General features: G+C 37.6%; 1 protein-coding gene across 1 annotated transcript in view; it reads left to right on the top strand.

Moving 5' to 3' along the window:
• Positions 1 to 16707, top strand: part of DNAH8 (dynein axonemal heavy chain 8) — a 429487-nt gene that overhangs the window by 31342 nt on the left and 381438 nt on the right. The window contains exons 6-10 of the mRNA XM_060190815.1: positions 456 to 645; positions 1392 to 1555; positions 4966 to 5142; positions 6859 to 6972; positions 12231 to 12338. Coding sequence (XP_060046798.1) covers positions 456 to 645; positions 1392 to 1555; positions 4966 to 5142; positions 6859 to 6972; positions 12231 to 12338 — 753 coding nt within the window. The remainder of the gene's footprint in view (positions 1 to 455; positions 646 to 1391; positions 1556 to 4965; positions 5143 to 6858; positions 6973 to 12230; positions 12339 to 16707) is intronic.

Below are 16707 nucleotides of genomic sequence, written 5' to 3' on the forward strand. Positions count from 1 at the left end.
TTGATCCTCCCAATGAAAAAATAAAAGAAAAAAGAAACCTTGAAGAATGACTGAATATATATAAGAAATATATTTCTAGAAAATGGTTCCTGAAAGAGTTTTCTAGTTTCCTTTCCTGGAGAGAGCATTTTTCCACTGAGAACTTTATGCAGGAAAATCAGTTTCATTTTTTCTCACACTGCATAACTCCAGGTCCTATCTCTTTATTTCCTTCTGCAGAAATTGATTTCAGTAAAATGTGTCCTTCATTAAAATGGGGGCAGCATATAAGCCTGTTGATTTTAGACCTCTAATATTCACAGCCATGTCAATTTTCTTAGTGGCTTATAAAGTGTATTATCAGTATTATCATTATAAAGTGTATTATCTTAAATTAACATATAAGATATGTTAATTTTCAGTTCTTGAATGAGATTAGCATATAAAATAATTTCATTTAAACATCACTCTTTTAGGATGTGCTATGTACTGTTCTGGATGCATCAAAGGGACTCCTAATTGGGATCAGGAATATGCTGGCAACTATATTTCTACCAGCTATTCTTGCAACAGGTAATTGGGGTGCTTTGAACCAGTCCAAGCAAGGAGAATCTGAAAAACACATTTTCACTGAAACCATCAACAGATATCTGTCATTTTTAGATGGTAAGTATAAATTAAATGTTTTAAAAATTACTAAAAGCCAGAAAATTAACAGTAAATATGTGTTATTAACAACATTAGAGAAAAAGAAGTCACATTAAAAGAAGCTGTTAGTAAAAACATGTGACTGACAGTAAGATACCAAATTGTTAGAACCTCTTTTCAAAATGCTAAGATTGTTTTTTTTCCTTTTTCATTGCATCAAGGCTAACATTTGCCATTTTAAAAAACATTACACTATTATTAATCCTTTAAAATGTACAATTTGGGCCAGGTAGTGGTACACCTGGTTGAGTGCACATGTTATAGTGCACAAGGACTCAGGTTCGAGCCCCGCTCCCCACCTGCAGGGGAAAGATTTGTGAGTGGTGAAGCAGTATTGCAGGTGTCTCTCTGTCTCTCTCCCTCTCTATCACCCCCTTGCCTCTCAATTTCTGGCTGTCTCTATTTTGTAAATAAATAAAGATAATAAAAAATTAAAAAACAGTCTTTAAAGATTTACTTATTTATTAATGGGATGTGGTGGGAAAGAGAGAGAGGACCAGAGCATCACTCTGACACATGAGATGCCAAGGATTGAACTCAGGATTTCATGCTGGAGCATCCCACATTTTGTTCACTGTGCCAGCCTTTGGACAGTGAATAATATTTTGCATAAAGCATCAGATCTCTAATATTTCAGTAATTACAATTTGAAGTCATATACTGACATTAAATACCTCTTCTCAATATTTTTTCTTCCCTTTTAGGTGCTAGAATAAGTATTGAAGGAACAGTTAAATTAAAGAAGATAGACAATGTAGATTTTTCCAAACTGAATACTTTTGAAGAAGTGACAGCTGCTGCTGGCAATTCAGAAACTGTTCGGCAGCTAGAGGACGTGCTGATGATCTGGTACAAACAGATTGAACAGGTGAGTTAATTCCAGTAGTCACACCAGGTAGGAGCTATTTTTCTCAAAGTGCACCTGCTTCATTATGCAAGAGACCCTGGTTCTAGCCTTTTCCCTACTGCATTGGAGGAAGCTTTGGTGCTGTGAATTCCCAGAGATTACCACAAAAAGTCATTGCTCTTGTTATGGAGTGTCATGACCATTGAATTTGCTCCCTGAAAGAAAGAGGAGAGGAAAAAATAAAAAGAAGAGAAAAAAAAGGAGAAAGAAAGCAAAAGAACGAAGGAAGGAATGGAGAATAAGCATCCAGACTCATGAAATCTAGCCCATTCTACTGAAAAATCACGGTTTTGTATGAATCCTGTGAAGATTTTTCTCACTTTAAGGAGGAAACTGTGCCCGTGTAGCTTGAGAGTGAAATAATGAGGACTCAGGAATTAGCCATAATTTATTCTTGCTATTTTATTTATTGTCTATATGCTCCATATAGACAATAATAGAGGGGGGGATAATATAATGAAAATGCACTGGGGAGGTGACTCACTGATAGAGCACAGGACTTGCATGCACGAGGCCCCCTGGTTTGAACACCAGCAGTGCCTGTGCCAGAGTGGTTCCCTGGTCTCTCTCCTAGTAACTAAATAAATATTTTATAATGAATACAGTAATGAATACAGTGAAGAGGCTGTAACCACTATGCTAAGCCTGAAATAGATCTGTCTCTGGGCTGTTTAGTATAATTTTATTGACAGAGAGGTTCAAACTAGGTATGCCCTGTTAAATACCACAGTGGCAAATCTGCAATTCTCTGACAGTAACAAAGGCAGTGATAGGAAAGGGGCAGGGGTGTATGTTAGCATTCTGAGAGGTATGGGCACTGCAAACACTACTAAAACTTGACTACTATGTAATTGCCTGAAAGTGAAAGAGGAGTCTTAAGTGGCAACTCCCAGATGTTTGGTTCTTGAATACAAGACACTGGTTTTAGAGAAGTATTGAGGTGAGAACTGGGAGAAGAAAAATCTGACTAAGCCAGATTAGAGGAAGGCAGTTTTGATTCTGCCTATCTTGGAACTATGCTAAAAAGAGGCAAATGCAGTTGAGGTGGAGTGCTAGCCCCAGAATTTGTTTCCAGGTGTTACCAGGTAATTGAAATTGGTTAATTATCCATCAGAGAATGCTCAAAGCTGCCTACTACTCCACTGGAGGAAAGGGAAATCAAAACACATTGGGGGAATCACACACAGTGACCTAGGAGACTCTGTAATGACCATAATTAATCAATATAGACTTATTTATATTGGGCTGTCAGAAAAGTCACAAAACATTTTTACATAGGAAAACAGCAAAGAAGCATGTCATGTCTTTCCTGACAGCCAAGTAAGTATTGATTCTAATAATGTACTAGTATAATATCGTATTCACTTCTTCTTCTAGCGTTTGCCCTTCTTCCGTAGCCAGTCAACAGCGTCAGGTTGAAAGCTGTCAGGAGCTGCTTGTTGCTGGCTTTGAAAGTGACTGGGATCCATGTGGATTCAGTCGGCTAGGAAGGCTCGTCAGTTTCCCCAATGAATGGGTACTCACGGGATGCACCACGAGAAGGTCGATCCAATGCATCCCATCGTATTCACTAATAGAAAAGAATAAGCAAGAGAAAATATTGATAGCTTGACATAAGAGATTTAGCAACTTGCAATAAGGAACTCCAGTAAGGCAACTGCAGTAAATGGCCTACAGTTAAGCAGAGTCAATACAGGAAATTGGAAGGATGATTTAAAAAGTAATTAAAGGGGAGTCAGGCTGTAGTGCAGCGGGTTAAGCCCAGGTGGTGCAAAGCACATGGACCGGTGTAAGGATCCCAGTTCGAGCCTCTGGCTCCCCACCTGCAGGGGAGTCGCTTTACAGGCCATGAAGCAGGTCTGCAGGTGTCTCTCTTTCTCTCCCCCTCTCTGTTTTCCCCTCCTCTCTCCATTTCTCTCTGTCCTATCCAACAACAATGACATCAATAACAACAATAATAATAACTACAACAATGAAACAACAAGGGCAACAAAAGGGAATAAATAAATAAATAGTAAAAAAAAGTAATTAAAGATTTATTTGCTTTTTTTTTATTTGCTTTTTAATGAGAGATCAGAGTACTACTCAGCTGTGGTATAGGGTAATGCTGGGGATTAAGCCTAGGCATTTGGGACCTCAGGTTTGCAAATTTAGTGCTTTATCTCCCTTATTCAGAGTGATATTTTCATTTTTAAAAGATTTAGTTATTGATATAAGATAGAAAGAGCAGGGTGGGGCAGGAAAAAGGACTAGAGCGTCACTCTGGCACATGTGATGATGTGATGGCAGGGATCAGCCTGAGACTTCATGCTTAAGAGTTTCAGTGCTTTATCCACTGTACTCATTTGTATGCATTTTAATTAAAGCTCATTTCCAGCAGTGCATAAAAAGAAAGTGATTAAAAAATTTATCTAAGGGCTGGGCAGTGGCATACCTGCTTGAGCATGCATGCTACCATGCACAAGGATAAGAGGTTTGAGTCCCTGTTCCCCACATGAGGAAGGGGGGATGGGGGTGGGGGTGGGGGTGGGGAAGCTTGAAGAGCAGTAAAGCAAGTCTGCAGGAGTCTTTTTCTCCTCCTCATCTCTCAAATTCTGTCCTATCTAATAAAAAATGAAAGAAAAGATGGTCACCAGGTGCAGTGGTTTTATAGCACTGGCACCAAGCCCCAGCCCTGATGGTAAAGAAAAAAAATGTCTTTAAATGTTATATTTACTGTAGATTTTTAAATAAATCCTATTTATCATGTTCAGGAAGCATTCAGTGGTGGTCTGAGAGTTGGTGCAGTGGATAGAGCACTGGGTTCTCAAGCATGAAGTCCCAAGTTCAATCCCCGGCAACACATGTACCAGAGTGATGTCTGGTTCTTTCTCTCTCTTCTCCTATCTTTCTCATTAATAAATAAACAAACAAATAAATAAATAAAGCATCCATTAAGTGAAGGATAATTACAGGATGATTTTAGTCATATGTGGGATCTAGAGAAATGAAATGCATGAACTTGAAAAAAGAAAAAAAAAATCTAGATATAGTCAGCCCTTATCTATGACCTTGGGAGAACTATGGTGATTACCATTGGAAGTGGGTGGGGGCACAGAACTTTGGCCGTGGGAGTGGTGTGGGATTATACTCCTATTATTTTATAATCTTATAAAAACCAATTAAATCACAAATAAAAATAAACTTTAGAAAAGAAATTTCCATTTAGTTTTAGTTTGTTAGATTTCCACATTGTCCGCTGTTGAATGCTATTTATACTTTTTTGTTTTTTGGCTATTTATACTTTAATATTACTTTGAGAAGAAGAAAATTATGTTTTGTTTTCAACAATGAAAAGTAACTTTTCTGTGTGTGACTCTTTTTGGTTGCAGGTACTTATTGAGAGTGAGCAGATGAGAAAAGAAGCTGATGATTCAGGTCCACTCACTGAACTGGAACATTGGAAGCGCATGTCAGCCAAATTCAATTATATCATTGAACAGATTAAAGGACCAAGTTGTAAGGCTGTCATAAATGTGCTTAATGTTGCACACTCCAAACTACTGAAGGTAAAAGGTCTTCCTTTTTTTCTTTCTTTATTGGGGGACTAATGGCTTACAGTCAACAGTAAAATACAGTAGTTTGTATATGTGTAACATTTCTCAAATTTGCATATATCAATTCAACCCCCTCTAGGTCCTCTTCTGTCATCATGTCCCAACTCCAGTCCAAGTTCTGCTTTATGTTTTCCCTTCTGTTCTTATTTTTCAACTTCTGTCTATGAGTGCCATCATCCCATATCCACCCTTCTCTTTCTGGTTTATTTCATTTAACATGATTAAAAGGTTTTAATTTTAGTTTAAAGTTAAACTTCAGCTAGCATACTTTAGAATAAACAGTGACATTACCCTTGTCAAATTACTTCTTAGCATCATAAACCAGAGTCATGAATATAGAAGTGTTAATATTAGTTAAGATATTTGTACACTCTAGAAAAAGTTTGTTAACCTCTCTGTAACTATGACTTGGTAAGTATGTTTTTGGTAATACTTCCTCCTAAAGCACAGCTATTTCCAGAAAAGGAAGTAAAGAAACAAAAACTTATTTCTTAATATTTTTCACACTAAATTTTGACAATACTGCTATATAGGTGATTGCCATATATACGATCAAATAAATCTATTATTTAAAGTAGTGCTCCATTTCCCTGTGGTTTTCTCCTTCTGTCTGAAGAAGCTGGCCCAGAGTGGTGCAGTCCTGATGATTATGACAAAAATGTAGATATTACTTTGTGCTGATTTTAGTTTCTTTTAAAAATTTTGCTATTGTCTTTATTTATTTATTGGATAAAGACAGAGAAATCTAGAGGGAAGTGGGTAAAAAGAGTGAGAGAGACAGAAACACCTGCAGCCCTGCTTCACCACTCGTGAAGCTTTCCCCCTTTAGGTGAGGACCAAGAGCTTGAACTTGTGTCCTTATGCACTGCAATGTGTGTACCTAGCCAGGCGCACCACCACCTGGACCCCCCCAGATTATTTTCTCTGACCCAGTAATCTCAGGCCTTTTCTCAGTGCCCATGAAATAGTGATAGGATAGTTATTGGTTTGTAGATATAATAAAAATCCCAGGCCTTGGAAATTAATGGTGCAAACTTTACTAAAATCTGTGCTGTTTTGCAATTACATAATAATTGAAAGAGTACATAATGTTTGTTAGTATACCCTTTTGCTAATATCCCATAATGTTAACATTTAAATTTTTTCATATATATTTATTTTCCATTTTGTTGCCTTTGTTTTTTTATTGTTGTAGTTATGATTGTTGTTGTTATTGATGTTGTTGGATAGGACAGAGAGAAATGGAGAGAGGAGGGGAAGACAGAGACGGGGAGAGAAAGATGTAGACACCTGCAGACCTGCTTCACTGCCTGTGAAGGGATTCCTCTGCAGGTGGGGAGCCAGGGGCTCAAACCGGGATCCTTATGCCGGTCCTTGCGCTTTGCGTCACCTTCTAGACTTAATTTTTAATTTCCAGTTTTCCACTCTATCTCTTTCTGTTCTAGGATACAATTCAGAGTCCTAGGTTGCATTCAGTTATCATTTAGTGGGTTTATAATAACGTTAAATCCTAAATGTTACAAGAAAAACATACATCAATAACATTTAAGTATCTGCTATCTTAGTGTATGCCTGATTAGGGAGCACAGATTGAATTTTCAAAATTTAATTATAGTACACAGACATATTAGAATATTTCATAGAATTATTATATATTTTCTTCCTTAGAACTGGCGTGATTTGGATGCAAGGATCACTGATACAGCAAATGAATCAAAAGATAATGTCAGATATTTGTATACTCTAGAAAAAGTTTGTCAACCGCTCTATAACTATGACTTAGTAAGTTAAAAAAAATTTAAGTATTTCAAAAATAACTAATATGTATTAAAGAAAACTCATAATGCAGAAAAACTATTTAAAAGATATTTTCTATTATAATAAATTATAACCTATATTTAATATTTTAACACATGTAAATATATAGTATTGCTCCATAGTAATGGGTATATATTATACTGTATGTTATATATATATGATCCTTTAGGTCTGGCATTCTTTTCATCCTAGTAATTAGTAATTTCTTTCTTTAAATTTTTTTTTTTAATTTATAAAAAGGAAACATTGACTAAACCATAGGATAAGAGAGGTACAACTTCACACAGTTCCCACCACCAGAACTCTGTATCCTATCCCCTCCCCTGATAGCTTTCCTTTTCTTTAACCCTCTGGAAGTATGGACCCAAGGTCATTGTGGGATGCAGAAGGTGGAAGATATGGCTTCTGTAATTGGTTCCCTGCTGAACATGGGCGTTGACAGGTTGACTCATACTCAAAGCCTGTCTTTCTCTTTCCCTAGTGGGGTGGGGTTCTGGGGAATCGGTGCTCCAGGACATATTGGTGGGGTTTTCTGTACAGGGAAGTCTGATAGGCGTCATGGTAGCATCTGGAACTTGGTGGCTGAAAAGAGTGTTAACATACAAAGCCAAACAAATTGTTGATCAATCATGAACCTAAAGAGTTGGGGGGGGGTCCTCCATTTTGTAGATAGCTAGTAGACATATTTTAGTTATATTCCAAAGGGCCTGTGGATATACAATTTTTTTTTCTTGAGCCTGAAATCTGATATGCAGGTGGATCCAAGTTATTGTCTGGGGAGATGATGTCATGGCTGGAAAAAGGACCAGAAAGCTGGATCAGGGAAGAGAGTATCTCCCTAATATGGGAAAGGGGTATAAATATTGTTGACTGTAAACCCCATCGATTTGATGTGATCTGGGGCCCATGTGTAGCTTAGGAGCCTATGTGACCTCTGCATCCCTGTAGATCTGAGCTCACATTATGTGGTCATGAATAGGAACATCCCAAGCTGCCCCAATATCAGGATCCATCTTCCTCAGGTGTAGCATAGAGTATGTTGTCCATCCTCCCTTCAGAGGATGGGGAACATTCTCTACTGTTGTTGATCCAAGATGAGGGCAAGGTCCTATGGGGGGGGGGGGCACAAAGGGGTCAGTTGTGTTGTTCCTGATAGAGATGACCAGTAACAATGGAGAGAGGGATTTATTTGAGGTCTAGGCCCATCATGTCTGTTTGGGAATCTCAGGACTCCCCGAATAGGGTCCCAGCTGATGGGATGGCCCGATAGTGACTAATGGAGTCATTGTTAAAGGATGCCAGTCTCTTGCCCTTATTCAACTTTTACAGTCCTTGCTTTGTAAGGGTTAGTTTTGAAGTGAGTGAGAGAATGTAATAGGAAGTATGTGAGGAGGGTAACTGAGTCTAAGTAGACACTATTTCATTATGAACTTTATACTGACTCATTGTAGACTATTGTGTACTTTTGCTTTCAGGTATATATTTTGCCCTAATTTATGGATACACGAGAACATATGCTGTATTTTATGGGATCTGGTCTATATCTAGGTTTTGAGACTTTGTTAGGAAGTGAACCACCTGGAATGGAATTAGAGAATCCTATGAAAGGAAAGGTCTCACCTGAGTAATGAGGGTGAAGGGTTGACATTCCATGCCTGACATCTCTGGACAAGTCTGAAGTTCTTTCTTCCTTCCTTCCTTCCTTCCTTCCTTCCTTCCTTCCTTCCTTCCTTCCTTCCTTCCTTCCTTCCTTCCTCTCTCTCTCTCTTTCTTCTCTCTCTCTCTTTTTGCATGCCCAGATCTTTGCATCTGTGTGATTTTACTTCACTCACTGAACTTTTATTTTTTTACCTCCAATCTATGCTAGTGACACAGAGAAATGGGAAGTTGCCATAGCACCTCCCTTGCATGAATATCCCATGTGGTTCCAAGTGTCTTGAATTTAGGTCCTCACATGTGGCAAGGTGTGTGCTCTACTAGACTGACTAATCTCCTAGTCTCTGAAAATTATCTTTTGAAAGTAAGGAAGGGACACTTCAGAAGATTCCTGCTTCCATTTCTCAGTGATATATTATTTTGTTTAATTTATATTTTGTCAATATGTTATTTCATTTTAGGCCTATTTACTCATATTTATTTCACATAGAAAATGCCTAAATACTGTGTATGCATAGATAATAAGCGTCTACTCAAGCAGTTATATTGTATAATGCTTGAAATAATGCTTATATTATATATATAATGCTTAAAATTCAGATGGAAGATATTTTTCTTTTTTTTAATTAATTAATTTATTTTCCCTTTTGTTGTCCTTGTTGTCTTTTTTTATTGTTGTTGTTGTTACTGATGTTGTTGTTAGATAGGACAGAGAGAAATGGAGAGAGAAAGGGAAGACAGAGAAGGGGAGGGAAAGATAGACACCTGCTGACCTGCTTCACCACCTGTGAAGTGCGGGGGCTAGAACCGGGATCCTTATGCTGGTCCTTGCGCTTTGTACCATGTGCACTTAACCCCCTGTGCTACCACCCGACTCCCCTGGAGGATATTTTTCTATGGACCCATTAAATACTATTGCTGAGTCATCACTGGAGTTATTGGTACTTCATAGACTTGCCTTATGACAGAGGTAAGTCTATTGCAATACATTAGAAAGAACTCTGTTTAGGCAAATTTTGATTAGAATCTTGTGACTTACCGATAATACGTGTAGTATTAAGCCTGGCATATGGAGTTAACTATAAAGTAGTGTCACTATCTCTAAGCCACACAAAATTAATTAGATTATTCATGGTTATACCTCTAACATAGGACATATAGGACACTAATCAGTAGTTGTTAATTCCTCCTAGTTTTGTTTATTTCATCACCATTTAAAAACTCTAAAAGTTTTTTACATTGCCCTAGTAGTTAAAAGGCAAGCGAGGGTCAGGTTACCACTGTCCTTATTTATCCACTTTATTTTTAATCTTTTACTTATTTATTTATTCTTATTTATTTATTTTAATTATTTATTTTTTAATAAATGGGAGACAGAAAGATACAGAGGCTAGACCACTACTTAGCTCTGATCTTATGTTCTTGTTGGGGATTAAACCTGGGAGTTCAGAACCTCAAGCACTAAAGTCTTTTTTGCATAGCCCAGCCCTTATCCTCCTATCTTAATTTTCTACCTGATTAAAAGCAAGGCTGTGAAACCATGGCCCCTTGGACTAGATACTTAGTTTCCGTACCTCTTAAGTTTCTCATTTGCAAAATAACAGTACTTAATTTTTATAAATACCAAGGCACACATTTTTTGTTCTCATATTTTAACATTTCTATACTGTGACCACATCTAACAGTCAGTTGAGTTTTATGAGTTATTGTAGGCTTGACTTGATAATGTTTTGTATTATTAAGGGATAGCCTGCAATGAGTGAGCACCAGTTTTGTGATAGAAATTCCCATGGGAATATGATTTTCGGAGGATCAGGGCACATAAATTTGTTTCTGTCTCTCATCTCTTGTGGCTCAATTTTTTTTCTTTCATATTTGCCTTTACAGAGAAGGATATAAATCCACTGGTAGCTTTGTTTTTAACTCTTTCACTTTGAGACTTCCCCTTTTTCTCAGTGTCAGACAAACAATGGTGATATCTTTTAATCACTAATGTTTTAGATATTGTGAAATCAAGCTTTCTTTAGTTATTGTCAAAATAAAGTAAGATGGTATGTGAAATACTTATCATATTGCCTAGAAAAGATTCAGCATTCCAAATATTTTAGTGATTGTTTTAATCTTGGGTGGACTTTACCTCACTATCAATTTTGTTCTACTTGTTTCCCTTGGATGTGTCTCTTATTCCCTTCCATGACCTCATCTGGAATAGAGTCCTTTCATTTGATTTATTCCAACATAGTGACATTCAGTAGTTTTGCTGAATTAAATGAAAATGGACTTTTACTTATTTTTTTATGTGATATCAGCGATCAGACTCAGGGTCTCATGCATGTGCCCTACTTTAAAAAATTAATTCACTAGTTAATTAATTAATTATATTTGATAGGGTAGAGAGAAATTGAGAAGGAAGGGAGAGATAGATAGAAAGATAGATAGAGGGAGTCGGGCTGTAGCGCAGCGGGTTAAGTGCAGGTGGCGCAAAGCACAAGGACCGGCATAAGGATCCCGGTTCAAACCCCGGCTCCCCACCTGCAGGGGAGTCGCTTCACAGGCGATGAAGCAGGTCTGCAGGTGTCTATCTTTCTCTCCTCCTCTCTGTCTTCCCCTCCTCTCTCCATTTCTCTCTGTCCTATCCAATAAGAACAACAACAATAATAGCTACAACAATAAAACAACAAGGGCAACAAAAGGGAATAAATAAAATAAATATTTAAAAAAATTAAAAAAAAATTTAAAAAAAAAGATAGATAGATAGAGATGGAGAGACCTGCAGCATTCAGTTCTTGTGAAGCACCCAGGTCCTTCACATGATAATGTGTATAATCAACCAGGTGTGTCAGTGCCTGGCTCCTCCAGTCTAATCATTTCATTTAAATTTTTTTATGAGGAAGTGAGAAGAAGGATCAAAGAAAGAGGAGGAGAATGAGGAGGAAGATGAGACTAGAGTAGAAAAAGAAGAGGAGGAGGAGGAAGGAGAGATAAATAAGAAGGAGGAGGGCTTGGAGGATGGGGAAAAGGAGGAAAAGGAGATGGAGAAGGCAGAGGAGGGAACAAAATATTGCTTCAGGGCCCATGAAGCTGACTCTTGCCCTGATACATTCATGCAGTAACTGAACCCAGGCCCTCATACAAATTAGATAACATGCTGAAGCATCTCTCCAGTCTCTGATTTCTTATTTTAATTAGCTTTCTGATTTTTTCACTTTATTTCTCAGGGTATAATTTCCTTCATCTTTAAAATTATTTTTGAATCTTTAAAATTGTTTTGGCTCTAGTGTTTTTAAATAAAAAATTAATTCTAGATATTAAAAAAGATGCAATTCAGCACCCCTCCACCCAGTTTCTCTATTTTGCATTACCTTGTTATTGACAAGACCAATATCCATTTTTGTTGTTGTTATTGTAAGATAAAGTCTAAGAGAACATGTTGCACTTAGTAACTGTTTTATATATATATATATATATATATATATATATATATATATATATATAATTATAGAATATTAGTTGTTGAAACTGTAAACATATCATATTATGGAGGTCATTTCATGTTTTAATTTTAGGTTTCCATGGCACATGGGATACAAAATTTGATTAATGCCATTAGAATGATTCACAGTGTGTCACGGTATTATAATACTTCAGAGAGAATGACTTCATTGTTTATCAAGGTAAGTTTCCAAGGGAAGAAATCACACAGGTGCTGGGGCTTATGTGGGGTGACTCTCAGCCAGGAAGGTAAGCTACCGGTTCTCCCTTGCTAGCTCGAGGGCTCAGCGATATAGACAAGAGACACGGGGGAGAATTCGAACACTCTCATTTATTGGAAGGTGGGCTTGGGTTTAAGTAGAGATTCAAACAAAGAACATTTTTCAAATACATCAGAAATTACAGGTTTCTTAAAGGTCAGCTTGCCCCTATGGTAGGGGGCTGGTATGACAAGAATTGATGCAGATACATAAAGGTCAAGATAATTAGTCTCCTGATGCAGGCATTTGAGAGAAGAATAGGGGTTAAACCAGTTAAGGTGAAATAGAGAGAAGAAAAGCAAGGTTTGATGTAAATTAAGGACATCAAATTGTACTGTTAGGAGTGTGTGATAAGGTTGTGTTCTCCTTTGTGATCAGAAGGTGAGGTGAACTTTGAGTAAATGAACCTTAAAGCAGGCAGCCATGTGGCCTTCCACTAGCAGGGAGAAACTGTGAGATTTCTGTGGGCTTGAGAGGCTAACAAGGCAAGCTTATTCTGGGAGACTTTTTCCTTCTTGGCTCATCTGTATGACGAGAGAGGCTAACAAGCAGAGTGTCTTTTGAGATCTCCACCCAAGGATGGGAGAGCTCCCCTAAGCTCTACCAAGCTTTCACATAGTACTACACACAGGCAACACTGTGACAAAGTTAGCAAGGCTTTCTGGATCAGGGAAGAAATATAAGAAATGGGGGTGCTTCTTAGAATTGTGAGAAGTATCTCTTATTACTCTGCCATGGATTTTTCTGGAATAAGCTCCTTATATTTGGATTTCTTCCAAAAGTATCAGAACTTTGTGACACTTTGTTGATTTACTGAAAGCTAAATTTAACTAGCCAAAAGTAATCTTTTGTCTCATTTCTTATTTATTTATTTATATTTTTAAAACTTAAAAAATTAAAAAAAATACTTATTCCCTTTTGTTGCCCTGGCTGTTTTATTATTGTAGTTATCATTGTTGTTGTTATTGATGTCATTGTTATTGGATAAGACAGAGAGAAATGGAGAGAGGAAGGGAAGATAGAGAGGGGGAGAGAAAGATAGACACCTGAGCTATATATGCCCCACACTGAGATTTCTAGTTCCACGCTACTCTTCACATTTTCCCAACAGTATGAACAGATTTGTATACCAACTAAAATCTAGTTAATGCTGGTTTCTTGTTACTATTTTTTCCATATTCTTCTGTAACATTTAATTTTAGCTTTTTGGTTTTTTTTAATCTGTGATTAATAGTAGGTCAAAAGATTGTAAGATTATAGTGTATAGTCCACACTGCACCCACCGCCGAAGTTCTGTCTTCCTACTCCCAAAGATAATCACCATAGTTCTCACAAGTCTTAGAAATGTTTGCTTGCTTCTCCCCCCCCCCCCCCCCCCGTGTGTGTGTGTTTCTTTAAGTTCATGTGTATCAGATCTCTAGATTCCATATATGAGTGAAACTATCTGGTAGTTTTCTTTCATTTCTTTACTTATTTGACTAAGAATTACCACCTCCAGTTCCATCCACTTTGTCCCAAAGGGCATGATATCATCTTTTTTGATTGCAGAGTAGTATTCCATAATGTTGCTTTAAAAAAATTCCTGTATCTTCTTCTTTCTTGGGTTATTTCTTTTTCTGAGAAAAAAAAATTTTTTGAGTAGTATTTCAGAGAAGTACATGTCTGAAAATGACTATCTTTTTTTTTTTTTAATGCGGTACCGGGATTGAATTATGGCAATAATATTTAGCCACTTCCAAGCTCAATTTGATATAATTAGAGAAAGAGCACAAAGCTGCAACATCCACAGAATTCTACTAGATTTGTCTTTGTTGTCCTTATCAAGTGCCAGTGTATAGAAGGCTTATGCTTTATCCATTGAGCTACCTCACGGCGGATGAATATATCTTTCTTTTCTTTTATTTATTTGATTAAATATTAATTTACAGAGTTACATGTCAACAGGGGTACAATTTCATACTGTTCTCACTACCAGAGTTCTGAATCCTAAGTCCCTCCATTACAGTCTACTGCAGTTCTCCCAAGGTTGCAGACATGGGTTAACCATCATCTCTACAGCTGTCTACATTTGTACATAATTGCCCCCTTATTATTTCAGGTCCAACCCTCTCTTCCCCTAAAAGTCACACATAACCCTATTACTTCATCCAAATATCTCTCCCCTTTTTGTCCTCTCTCTCTGGGACCTGATGGAGCTTGAGTTCAGAGCCCTCTTATCCTCTTCCCTGTATCAGTTCTCCCCCACTGGGAGTATGGTCAAAGTTGCTTTTGGGGTGCAGAAGGTAGGAGTTCTGGCTTCTGTAGTTGCTTCTCTTCTGGATTTGAGCATTGGAAGGTTGATCCATACTCCCAGCCTGTTTCTGTCTTTCCCTAGTTGGGTAGAGTTCTGGAGAGGTGAAGTCCCAGAACACATGAGTGAGGTTGTCTGCCCAGAGAAGTCAGAGTGAAATCATGGTAGCATCTGCAACTTGGTGTCTGGAAGGTGGCAGGACATAAAGTGAGACAAAATGATTAATGAACAGAAACCAAAAAGTAGGAATAGAGCAGATGAGATCAGGAATCCTAGGGTGGAAGAAAGCTAGGAAGTCTGCCCTAGGCATGTTTCCAGGGTCCAAGTCTGTGGTAGTCCCTGCCTGAGTTTGATAGCTAGCATGAAGTAGGATAAAAAACATTGAGAAAATGGTGTCAGAGTAGAGAAAATGACTAGAAAGGTGGATAAGGGCATAGTGTAGTTCCCATTCTTGCAAATGTTCTGTGGATAGAATCAACTATGGGGATTAGATACGGAGTTGTGGTGGTGAGGATTATGTCGAATTGTACCCCTCTTATCCTATGGTCTTGTCAATATTTCCATTTTACAAATAAATAAAAATACAATAATAAAAATAAGATAAAGAATTGGGTTTAAACTGACATAAAAAAAAAGATAAGGATCCCGGTTCAAGCCCCCGTCTCCCCACCTTCAGGAGAGTTGCTTCACAGGCGGTGAAGCAGGTCTGCAGGTGTTTATTTTTCTCTCCCCCTCTCTGTCTTCCCCTCCTCTCTCCATTTCTCTCTGTCCTATCCAATAACAACGACATCAATAATAACTACAACAATAGAATAACAAGGACAACAAAAGGGAATAAATAAAAAGAATTAGCTATTTACCTCCATCCACCCAGCCCAGGGCCCATATATATACTTATATTTAGCACCAGAGCCTGTGTAAGCCTCTGAGTCCCTATGGTCTGAGCTCATGGTCACAGCTGGTAACAGTGCAGGCTGCATGTAATGAATATATCTTCATTTTATCTTAACCACTCAAATAAAAAGTACTTTAACTAGAATCCTAAGATAAATATAATTTTTTTCTCCTGAAACTATTTTTTCTTCAAGATTAATTTGCATATTTAACGATAGAGGAGTAGAGGAGAGAAACCAGAGCAATACTCCTCTTCTTCCTGAGGCCTAATTCTTGCAAATCCTGTGCTCTACTCAAGTCACCTCCCAGCCTCCCTTGTTGTCTAGTGTTGTTGATGAGTTCAGTATTAATTTTGACTCTTTTTCTTTCCTTTTTTTTTTGTTGTAAGCAACATGTTTTATTTTCCCAGGAAACTTTTAGGATCTTAAAAAAAAAAATCCTTAAACTTATAACATTTTAAAGTGACATGGCTCTTTATTTTTAAAATTTATCTTACTCTATATGTGCTGGAGAAATTGCCTCTTTTGCCTTTGGTTATTTCTTCTTTATTATTAATTGTTTACAGTATAGTTGTTGATTCCTGGGTGCAGTTTCTCATCTCTCTGTGATAGGTATCTGCAGAACATTCTCAGTTCCAGCTTTGGTCCTTTCCCATCATCCTGCATCAGGACCCCAAAACCCCTCCACCCCATCCCTTTCCCTCCTTTCTCAAAGCATTTTGCTTCAGTGTAATACACCTTACTGAATCCAAGGTTTACTTTGTGTTTTCTCTTTCTGTTCTTGTTTCTTAAATTCCACCCATAAGTGAGATTATCTGGCATTTGTCCTCTTTTTGGTTATCTCACTTAGTGTGTTTCTGTGGTTCCTTTAAATCCCACCCGAGATGAGGCAACACTGCTCATCTCTGGCTTCTGTTGGTGTGGGAGACTGAACATAAGACTTAAGAGCCTCAGGCATGAAAGTCTTTTTTTTTAAAAAAAAAATATATATTTATTTATTTGTTATAGAGACAGAAATTAAAATGGGAGGAGGTAATAGGGAGGGAGAATGAGAGAGACACCTGCAGCACTGCTTCACCAATCTTAAAGCTTTCCCCTTGCAGGTAGG

Source organism: Erinaceus europaeus, chromosome 4 (genome assembly GCF_950295315.1).
Source record: "Erinaceus europaeus chromosome 4, mEriEur2.1, whole genome shotgun sequence".
NCBI classification, from domain to species: Eukaryota; Metazoa; Chordata; class Mammalia; order Eulipotyphla; family Erinaceidae; genus Erinaceus; species Erinaceus europaeus.